Raw genomic sequence first — 12,219 nt, 5'->3', positions numbered from 1 at the left:
AATTCTAGTTGAACTAGAATAAATAAATATTAGGAAGCCCATTAGGGCTTAAAATATTCTTAGTAGCACTAGTATAATTTTTCATCTATAAATATATGGGAGCACGCAAGTCGAAACTCACTCCACTTGTAAACCAAAATTCGGCCACCCCTATTCCAAGCATTGGAATATTTCGTCGCTCGATTTTTCAATCTCTACAAAAAAATATGCTTTTGCTTTCTAGTGTGATCAAGAGTAGGAACAAGTAATAAATTGTGGACTTTATTGATTTAATGTTTGGCAAATCCAATTGATTGTTCATAGGGATTTACAAAAAGAGTTATATCCACTTTAAATACGGAATAGTTAGTGCCAACCGTTTATAGCTAAATATAATTTAGTTCTAAATGCCATATGAATTATTTTATTATTCGATCCATAAAAAATCCAAGCGATATTTGTAAGACAAATATTTAATTGGAATTTTAAATTCCGGCGCGTTCTTGGATGAGAAAATCACGAATCTCAACAGGCCCATCATTAACCACTTATACCAAAAATATGATTTTCTATATGAATGTACATGTTTATTGTATTTGTATATAAGTATAAAATTGATATCTAGAGACTAAAAGAAAAAAAAACTCTCCGTGAACGCATGCCCTATTACCGATCCTAACGACGGCGACGGCAAAGCAGAGGCCAGTGATCCACCGGACAGGGGTTGGGTATCATATGCAGCTGCATTCTTGGCTTCATTACCTAGGATCTCTCGGAAAAGCTTCTTGGACTTGGTAGATGGCGCTGTCAATTGCAATCCAATGGTTTTATATAAAAACAAAACAGGTATTTTCTTCTAGGAGGAGGAGACTGTTGAAATGGGAAAGGCATATCCACATGCTTTGATCGGCAAGTTTTCTTGTGGGTGGCCATCGAAGGATCGAATAGTTCAAGATTTTGCTTCAGTAGGGTTTTCAGGCCCGTACGTGGTGAAATTTCTTCGGCCGGGTTATTTATTCATCGATTTCAAGCTAGAAGAGGATATGGCAAGATTATGGGGAAAGGGGAGATGGTTCCTACTAGGCCATTAACTGTGTGTATTTAAATGGACACCAAAATTTGATTATCAAAAGGAGAGTTCCATCGTGCCGATATGGGTAAGATTTTCAGATTTTCCGATTTCTTTATTTGATAAGAAACATCTATACTCTGTTGCTAATTTGATTGTAAAGCCTCTAAAGATGGACGAGTTAACGTCAAAATCTGAACGTCTGAACTTTGCTCGGGTGTCTATAGAAGTTGATCTACTACAGCCTTTACACAAGAATATTTTTATCGGATTAGTGGACCAAACGATACAACAGCGTGTGGTATATGAAGCTTTGTCAAAATATTGTTTTGATTGTTGCCATGTTGGGCACGGCAGAGAGAAATGTTATGTGAATGGCAGAGTTCCGCGACCACCTCCCAAATCAAAAAAATTATCTGATTTGCGAGATGTCATCATAGAAAAGAGAGCGAGGGAGTCAACACCAATGGGGCAGGAAGAAAAACAAAAATCTAGGGATATTGGGAGTTCGAATGGCCCTCGGCTGGAATGGAAGCAAGTAGGATCAAAGAAGAGAAATGAGTCGGTGATTGATGTTCTCGATGAGAGAAGTCCTGTGAATCTACGGGGGTCTCTTAGCTTGAATCGTTTTGATCCGCTTCTTGCTGATATGAATGAAGAGATTGTGCTCGCAAAGACACAGTATGTTCCTGAACAATCTTTTGGGCGGGACTGGAAAGTTGAGGTTAGGGGAGAGTGGGTGAATGGTGTTTTTATTGAGGAAGGAATGCGGGGTATTGATGAACAATCTCCATTTAAAAAATTGGTACCAAATCAGGATTCGTCTGCGGAGAAATCTCAACAAGGGATGCATGAGAATGCTCAGAGAAGTAGGTTCCATGACTCAAGTTTGCTGGACTTGGCGGATAAATTCCGGGCAGCTTTGTATGAGGAAGATAAGGATGGTCGGGAAATTCTGAATGGTGCCCAGCAGTTGTCGGTTAATAATGATGGAGCTCTTAGAGATGGGGCTCCACTTGTGCAGCAGCACATTCGGATGGAGACAGCCATTTTGGATGATTCAGAAGATATTGTTGTTGAAAGTGGGGTCTCCAAATGTATTACCATTCTTGAATCCATGCCAGAGGATTATCAAGTTGAGGTTAGAGAAAATTCTCTTAAACGAGGGCGTGGGAGACCTTCGAAAAAACGAGATCGATTACTGCATTGGGAACTCGAGGTAATTTAAACCAGCTTGTATCTATCACATCTGAAATTTCTCAATGATTGGTACAATCTGGAATGTTCGGGGTATCGTAAGTCAGCTCAGAGACGGATTAGGTTTCTGAAAGATTATAATAAACTGATGTTTTTGGGGATTCTAGAACCTATGCATCTTCTTAATCATGAATGGTTGAATCAAAAGTTTGGGTTTTCCTCTGTTATAACCAATATGAATAATAAAGTTTGGTTTTATATTTCTTCTGATATTGTGGTTTCAGTGGTGCTCGATCATGAGAAGTTCTGCACTTGCGGCTATTGTCTGAATTGTTTCCAACAGATATCTATTTGTCTGTTGTTTATGCTAAATGTAACATAGTTCCTCGGAGGAATTTATGGGAGAATTTACTTGATTGTATTCTGCAAGATGGGTGTCCTTGGATTGTTGGGGGAGATTTCAACATCATTGATGACCCCTTAGATCATTCTCTTGGTGTTGTTAATCATCTTGTTGGTATGCATGAATTTTTTGATTTTATTATTTCTTCCGGGTTGGTGGATGTAGGATTTGTGGGTTCTCGATTCACATGGACGAACACTAGGATTTGGAAACGATTGGATTGTGTTCTTATTTCTGCATCCTGGACATATCACTTTAACTCTGTTAAACTTGAGCATCTTCATTGGGGCACTTTTGATCATTGTCCGCTTCTTATTTTGGCGCCTTTCCTTCCTAAACTTGTGAGTTCATTTAGATTTCAGCAGATGTGGTTTATTCACCAAGGATTTATGCAGACGGTCAGGTTAAATTCGAATAATCCTCGTGATGAGAGGGAACTTAGCTGTCTGGTAATTAAATTGAAAAGGCTTAAGCATCATCTTAAATGGTGGAACAAGGAGGTTTTCGGGAACATTCACGACAAGGTTAAGGCTCTCGACTTGGCTGCTACACTCGCAGAAGAAAGCTTTGATGCAGTTCCATCTGCAAAAAATAGGACTGCACGATCTTTGGCCCAGCTAACTTGTCGATCGGTTTATCCATGGAGGAGGCATTCTGGAAACAAAAAGCGTCTGCTAAGTGGATGGTGGATGGTGAGAAAAATACTAAACTTTTTCATAATATGGTTAATCGTAGAAGATCCAGGAATATAATCTACAGGATCTGGGAGGATGGGATTCCTCTTGATAATTCGTTGAGCATCATGGATTATGGGGTTCGGTTTTTCAAAAATCTGCTTACTGGTGAACAAACTGCTCCGACTAGGGCCATATTTGATCACATTCCTATGTTGATAGATGAGGTGGATAATTTATCTATGGTTGGGCCTATTTCTGAGTCGGAAGTATATGATAGTGTTTGTTCCTTACATGAGGATAGTGCAGCGGGTCCGGATGGATTCTCAGCTGGTTTTTATCAGAGATGCTGGGATATAATTAAATTTGATCTTATTGAGGCCATTCGTGATTTTTGGGCTGGTTCCTCTTTGCCCAGGAGTGTCACTGCTGCCACTATTATTCTGATTCCTAAAAATAAAGATGCACAGAGATGGTCATAATTCAAGCCGATTAGCTTGTGTAATGTGAGCAATAATATTATTACAAAGCTAATCACTCTTCGAATGAGCCATATTTCGCCATTCATGTTGATCAACAAGTAATTGGAAATGCCCCTTTGGAGCTTATCCCGAAGTTCCAATCCCGTATCTTTCTGTTGCTTAACTCATAATTGGAAAGGCCCCTCCGGAGCTTGTCCCGAAGTGCCAATCCTGTAGATTTGGAAAGGTCCCTCCAACACCCATCTCGAAGTACCAATCCCATATTTGCCACAAAAAAGACACATAAGACATCAAAACCTTTCATGTATCATCATAATTGTTCGCATCATCTTAACATTCATCATAACATCATATCTTTCATCATTGTGAAGCATCAACATCATTGTCTTATCCTTTCATCCTTTTTTTCATCATTCATACATCGTAACTTTAACATGTCGTGATCGTTAAAACCTTACTCAATAACTTCATACATGTAGTAGATGATAAAAATCATACTTACATATTGAACATAAGTTTCATGAGTGAAACTTAGACATGTACATGCATACATAACATAATCATTTCACGTGAGTAGTTCTTTTTGTTTTTGACGTAAAACTTGAAAATTTTTTCATGGGAACTCTTAAACATACTTAAAACACCTTAGTACATCATAAAAATGAATTTATAACTTAAAAACATGCAAGAAAAGTTTTAGGGGCAGAATCATTCTCGCTCGAGAGGCAAGATCTCACGCTCGAGCGAGACCTGTTCTGTAGTATCATGTTGCAGGAGATTAAACTATATTTTACGTTCGGAATTTGGAAATGTGATAAACATAAAAGTTGTAGCTCTTGATCGTAGATTTCCAATGCTCTGGTTTCACCATAATTGGATTTTTCAGTAAAAGGTTAAGCTCATTCTCCCGAGATTGGTCAGTGCATGAAATTCAAAACAATTGATGCAATTCGGGGTACTTTTGGCCTAACATCCAAAACCATTTGAACAAAACTCAAAACATGAAAGTTTTAGATAAATAAGCTAGCTTTCAAATAAAATTAGCCTCATATAATTTGGATTAGAGAACTAGTCTTTATCATCAAAATGGTAACGAGTGTCACTAATCCGGTGCCACCGAACACATGTCTCATTTCCAAGTTTTAACTCAAACTAACTCAACACTTCAAAATATGATATTTTCTACTACTCATGCTATAATGTATGGATAAAAAATTCCTTAAGACTTCAAGAACACATCAAATATTAAAAGAACGTGAATCTCTTGTATCAACTCAAGAAATTGGCAAAAACGACTTACGTTTCATGATCTCGTATAAATAAAAATTTCATGCTCTTAAATTTCTTGAAAATCATGCATACATATCTCAACATAAATCATCATATAACATCTTGATACACATCATTTTATCAAAATACAAAATAGATTGAATGGGTTTCAAAAGCTTTAAAAACTTTCACTTGCCTTTGTTCTACGAAGAACCGAATTAACTTGGACCTTGTTGGAGATCTAGACTTACCCAAATGAAATCGAGACATGCTTGAAAGGAAGCCTAAGGAAGATGAAATCAAGGAATTGGTTCAGCTGTTCCTAAAGCAAAATAAAACTTTTACATGGTGAGAAGACACCAAGGCGATATTATACTCTAAATACTCGTAAAATCATAGTGATACTATAATCATAACGACTCAATTGTGTTAATATAATTTTCTCCTCCCGATACTAGAAATAATACCATAGTGATATTATACTCAAAATACTCGTAAAATAATTTCTATGATATCATTCATAGGCTAGTCTCAATTTTTCAGTCCAGAATAAATTCCACCAAGAAAAAATTTAAACTATCTTCCAAGAAATAAAAATATATTAGACATATACCTAAAATCAAATAATTTAAATCATAATTTTATACTTCATAAATAAATTTCGTAAAACCATTAAAATTATTTAACACAATAAGTAAACGTATAATTAAACACATGAAATATCAACTTTTATATCATTTACACAACACAATAAAATATTTAATTGATAATAAAATTTAAATCATAAATAATAAAATACAACAACTTAAAATTCATTTAAAATTCCTTTAATAAATCATGAATAGATTTATGGATTTTTTGGATATTACATGTTTAGCTCTACATGACTGAATTCAGTTTGATTTTGTAGTCCCGTCGTGCTTTTAGCTCAGAAGCTAGATAGCTATCTTCAGTTGACTTGTCTAGTTGATGTGTTCAATTTTAGTCATTGAAAAATTATGTTTCCTGATGATTTTTTCTATGTAGCTTGTCAAAACCGGAACAATGAATGTTCCAACAATTTTTCCATTTTTGATGTTGACAAATCTTCATCATGAAAGCTCCATCTTAGGGAAAAATCATTTCTTTAAATCTTCTAGTACTACTCTCAGATAGTAGTCTTAGCAGCTTCAGTAATGCTCTTCAGTTAATCTCTTTGGCTGATCTTCATCATCTTCAAGAGAGATTGCCTCAAATCTTTGTTTCCACCACTTTTCAAATACCTTTGAATATTCAGATCCCTACTGAATATGATAAGGTATTTGGTCATTATCTTAAATATGTTGAGAAAACATTTGGTGGAACCAACAATTCTCTGTGTCAATCTGTTTGTGAAGCTTTGATGATTGGTTTAGAATGGAGAAAAGTAACCAGTTTATGTACTGTTAATTGATTTTTTTCCCTGAAGAACTTGAGTTCCCCCTGGATCATTTCTCCCTCAATATGATTCCTACTCAAACTTTGTAAGAGATAGTTTTTAAGCTCTTGAAGGTTGTATATAAGAAAAAATAACTTCATGATAATATTTTTGAGAAAGCAGTCTTTAATCCTTTAGGTACACAGATCTGGTTTAGTCTCATCAACTTACCAGTCTCTGTGTTCCCAAAATTTTGTGCAGATGCAGGAGTTTGTGATCATGGTGTGTGACACGCAGTCGATAACAAATGATGTGTACCCTTTCCCACATCATTTAATTGTCTGTATATTTTATGAACGAGCTTTCTGCTATAGTTTCGATTTTTATTTCCTCTCATAGAATTGTTTTGTATCCACCTGAATCGATTAGGGATCCAGTTTGGCTTGGTTCTAAAATTCTCAGGAACAAAACCGATTCCAAACTTCTTCCCATTCATCTTCTCAAATGGCCTTTCAAATTTAGGGATTGGGTTTTCATGAATTTCTCCATGTTCATGTCCCATACTGGCCTTAAACATGTAATTTCTTCATCATCACTCGAGCTGGAGGAGCATTCTGACCTGATTAGTCTCTATCAGTTTCTGCCCACTTGGCCTTGCTCTCCTCAGTAACTAGGGCTTCATGTTTCTTGTTGGATGATCTTCGGTCATCTTTGAAACTCCTCCTATTCTCATAGGACTTATTTCCTTTATCAGTTGATCTTCTCTCATCCTTCTTGTGTTTTGGGAATTCTGCTATGAATTGCCCAATTTTCCCACAATTAATGCACACATTGGACTCATCGACTGAATCCTTCTTCTGATAGCTTCTTCTATGAGATACTCATTGATTATTTCATAAAAACTTTCTGAACTTTTTCACAAATAGTGACATGGCATCACTGCTCAACTGCTCCGCTATCCGCTCCACTGAAACTTATGGTTCTAGTTTGACTACTTCAAGGGCATTGGTCAATTGAGTTGTAGACAGATCCTCCTCTCTAGTTTTCAACTCAAACTCATAAGTTTTTAGATCAGTAAATAGGTAATGGAGTTCAAGCTTGTTTAAGTGTTTTGATTCTCGCATTGCTATGGTTTTGACATCCCACTCCTTGGGAAGTCCTCTGATAACCATCAAATTTTGGATATGTTTTTCCATGTGGTTTGATCTCAATGATGCTGCTGCTAAATCTTTCATCAAATTCTAACATGGATTCTCCAGGCTTCATCCTGATATATTCAAATTTCTGTGTTGCCACACACAGTTTGTTCTTCTTTGTTTGTTCATTCCCTTCATAGAGCTAAGTTTTTCCCAAATTTCCATTGCAGTTTTGCACCATCTTGATTTTACTGAAGGTATTCTTGTCAAGAGTTTTATACAAGATGTCCTTAGCCACATTGTCTATATTATCCTTCTTCGTATTTTCTATTGTCCAATAACTTCTAGGATTCTCAACGGGTTGGAAATTGAATTCTTTCCTTCTTGATTGTCGATGCTAATTGACAAACAAATGAAATGTGCGGAAAAATGCCAACTAACAAATTCTGAACTCAAAGTGATAAAATGAAATGCAAGATTGAAAATATGTGTTAAACTGAAATGAAGAACACGAACAAAGTTTTCTGGATGTTCGGAGAATAAAATACTCTTAAGTCACCCTTTCTTCCCTAGTAGGAAGGTTTACACTAGAAGAATTTGAGCTTTACAACTGTTTGCAAAATCCTGGTCAAAGACTAGGTTTTACCACACTGCCTATCTCAGACTAGTAACTCAACAACAAAAACAGTCCTAGACTGAATTTAATTCGAGGTGTTTAAAACACGATTTTAAAAGCCCAAAGTGATCCTTGAATGATCAGATAATATCTTAATTCAAATGTGTGCTTCAAGTTCTCAATCAATTTTTCTTGGTAAACTGTGAAAGCTTTTGGTTGACTGATATGTGATACAACGAGTGGTAACTACATTTTGTGTGCATATTTTAATGTCATTTTTTTTATTTATTTTGCATGCATTCATATTGTTTTATAAGTTTTATTTATGATTTATTGCATGTGTGTGCATTTCACGCCATGAGTTGATTTTTGTAGGAATTTGGAATTTTGAAGATTTTTCGGGCTAAAATTTTCTCGTTCGAGCGCAACTTCTTGCCGCTCGAGCGAGCTCGGTGGAAAACAAAAAAATTGGCAGAATTTTTCGCGTTCGAGCGCGAACGCGTACAGATTTCTATTCCGGGAAGACTCCTTGTGCGGGAAGAAAAGTTATTATTTTAGATATTGGGCATATAAATAAAAAAATTTTCATCAAATTAAGGGTTCTAGTTCCAGAAACATAGAGGAGGCGGCTACATCACGATTGGAGTGAAGATTTCTCCCACCTTCTTCATTTCTTTGAATGGTTATTTTTTATTCGTACTTTCTGTTGAAAAAACTTTAGTTGGGAATTATGTTTAGTTTTGAGTAGTCATTTCTCTTCGATTGAGGCCGCGAGATTGGGCCGAACAAATTATTGTTGATTACTTGGATGTTTATTTAGGATTTTTCAATTTTTTATTTGAATTATTGATTGATGGATTTATATTTTGTTCTTGTAAATAATCTGGCCAATTATTTGCTCGCATGTTAATTGATTCTGAGTCGAAATATTAGGAATTGGTTTTGATCACTCCAACAATTAACACAAGGTTAAACCAACTAGAAATAGTATTCGATTTCATTGTGCGGCTTTAGGTGCAAACTGAATTTTCATATTTCCTAATGCATTTGAATTTGATTAGAATTAATTAGAGATAATTAATCCATCAATATTTGAATAGGTTTAACTGTTTTAGAAATAGGCTGTTAAATAAATTAGGAGAATTTGTTGTGATTTAAGATTAAATATGGATCCTAGATTTAATACATGTTTGCATGATTTTTTCGATACCTGCGCGTGTCTTGATCGAATCTTTTTCTATTGAATTTATTACCCAAGTTCTTGATGTGTTCTTATTTTAATTCATTTTATTCATAATTTAATTGTTAGTTTAATTTATCAAATCACTCTTTATTTTTTTTTTGGTCTAGATTAAGTTTAAATAATAATATTTTGGTAATCACAAAAATCAATCCCTGTGGGTTCGACACTTGGACTCGTCGTCCACTTACTATTACTGGACCTAGTGCGCTTACTAGTAATTTATTTAATACCAAATCGGTCGGTCAGCGAGTTCGTGCAAGAGCTTGCGAGAGTGTCTCAAAAACTGATCTTGATGTCTATTTATAGGCTTTGGTTCCAACAGTCAAAATATTTAAATAATATCTATTTTCTTCAAGTTCTGCCCGTTGCACTGTTTGTATTGCCACGCAACATTCTCTGATGCAATAGTACAAATTGAGTGTGCGGAGGTGGTTGCAGAATGTCATTGTATGGAAAATATTATCCAATGAGGTAGACTGACATTAACCGATTATTCCTTGAATGTTGATAAACTGGCTGAACTTACTTTAGTTTGGTGACGAGAGAAGTTTGGTGACGTGAGCAGTTCGGTGAGGCAAACTGCTTGGCTAAGTAGTCTAGGTATGTAAACTATTTTGTCCATTTAGAAGTTTGGGTGGAGATCAGTTTACTTAGCAAGTTTTTCCCAGTTCAGTTCAGTGGTGCAGTTTGGCATTGAGGTTGACTAAAAAACGCCGAAACTTAATTTTCTAAACAGAGGGAGTGAGAGTATTTTAAGTTAACGGACCTATTTTTAAACGTTGAAACCACCATTCAGAGTATATGTATTTTGATATGAAAATATGCATGTTGTTGTGTATATTATTCCTCTGCATAGATTTTAAGAACATGATGTAGATTCATGAAGCATGAATCATTCTTGATGTTTTGGGGTAAGTTTTGTTAAGAATTATGGCTAGAGATATTTGAATCTCAGATTTTTTTGGGTGCGTGTTTTTGATATGAAAAGTTTTGATGCAAATATTTTGAAGATGGTTGTTTTTGGATGAATCCTTTTCGATTTTTTTAAAAGTTTTTCATGTGTATGATCAAAAGTTTCAATGTGTGATTAATTATGTTTGAATCGGAATCGAAAAGGACCGCAGTAGGCCGGTGCTGAGATGCCACCCAGGGGTTCCTAGGTGATTCCTAGTTGTGGCCCTAGCGCCAAGGTTCCTCAGCGCTAGTGGTTGCCAAAAATTCTATTTTAAATGTCTTTTTAATGTCCTAAATCTATTTTTAAGGTATTTTAAGGTGTTGAAACTATTTTTAAGATGTTTCATTGAAATATTTTCAAGTTTTGCAGTGAAGAACGGAAAGAAAAACTCACGTGGATCAGTTTAGCTATGTATGCATCTATATGATATTATTTCTTCATGAGTTGTATGTTCTTATGAAAAACATAAAATTTTATGAAAATGTTAGGAACGTGCTTGCTTTTATTTCGATTTAGTATGCATGATTTTAGTCATGAAAGATTTAAAGAAGCATTACACGAAAATAAGTTTAGGATGAAAAGTTTATGAATGTGATGATGTTTTATGAAGTAAGATGGGACGAATGTTTATGATGAAATTTTTATGAAATAATGATGATGATGTTTCATGACAATGATAAGTGATTTGAAGTTATGTATGTGATAAGAGTGTTTTCATGAATTATTTTGTGTTAGTTTTTGAGTCCATTTTTCATGCATTCATGTTGTGTTAGTGTCATTTAAATTTAATTTTATTTTTATTCATGCATATTGTCTTCATTCACGTTCCTTGGTTTATTTGTAGGTACAGTGAAGAAATAATGATTTTGGACACAAGAGAAGTGCCACAAGAAGGAATAACAAAGCAACAATTGTCCAATATTTATTTATGATGCTAGATTGATCCAAATCCAATCTGCATTGTTCAAAGTGAATTTTGACATGTCATAAAGTTGCTGTCCAAATTTTGACTCAATCCGACTGCTAGAACTTAAGATATGAATTCTTCAATAATGCTCCGCGTTGGGCAGAAAATATCGCGCTCGAGCTGGAACTTTCTACCACTCGAGCGCGATTGTAGAGAATTTAAAGTGCGAGGCAGAGAACTGTTCTCTGGAGCGGGATATTTTTCCTGCTCGAGCGTGATCGCGGGATAAAGTTTTAAATTTTTCGAACTCTTTTGAAAAGGAAAGAAAGTGTGGACCTGAGGAGGCGTATATATACCTATTTTCATCAGATTTCGGAGGAGACACAGAATTGAGAGAGGACGGCGGCTAGGGCTGAGGATTGAAGAGTTGGAAGATGCTCCATCATAGTTTCTTCTCTGTTTTTGTTCTTTTTATGTTTAAAACATATTTTTGAATTTTTTTTAGGTTATTGAGTAATTTTTCTTTAACCAAGACCACGAGATTGGGTTGAAACTAGTTTATGTTTGAGACGTGGTTACATGTTTGATTTATTTTGGATATTTCCAGTAATTTATTGATGTTTCTTGTGAATATCCTGATCACCTAGTCATATGTGTGTTGATTAATCACGAATTGAAAGATGATTGATTAAAAATAGCTTCAAAAATATCAATAAACCTATGGTTAAACCGACTAGAAATAGTAATCGGTTTCAGTATGCGGGTTTTGGTGAAAACTGAATTTTCATAAATATTGAATGCGTTTGAGTTTGATTAGAATTAATTAAAAATAATTGATCCGTCCAACTTGAATAGGTTTAGCAAGTCTAGGAATATATTGTTGAATAAGATAG

General features: G+C 35.2%; 1 protein-coding gene across 1 annotated transcript; it reads left to right on the top strand.

The window, feature by feature from the left end:
- The first annotated feature begins 673 nt into the window (after positions 1-673).
- Positions 674-4,133, top strand: LOC140892551 (uncharacterized). The gene is made up of 2 exons (XM_073301475.1): positions 674-2,267; positions 3,044-4,133. Exons 1-2 carry the CDS (start codon positions 1,221-1,223, stop codon positions 3,398-3,400), a joined length of 1,404 nt encoding a protein of 467 aa, XP_073157576.1. The 5' UTR covers positions 674-1,220; the 3' UTR covers positions 3,401-4,133.
- The last annotated feature ends 8,086 nt before the right edge of the window (positions 4,134-12,219 follow it).

The sequence above is a fragment of the Henckelia pumila genome, chromosome 3 (assembly GCF_033568475.1).
Source record: "Henckelia pumila isolate YLH828 chromosome 3, ASM3356847v2, whole genome shotgun sequence".
Classification (NCBI taxonomy): domain Eukaryota; kingdom Viridiplantae; phylum Streptophyta; class Magnoliopsida; order Lamiales; family Gesneriaceae; genus Henckelia; species Henckelia pumila.
This window is presented reverse-complemented; position numbering and strand designations above follow the sequence as displayed.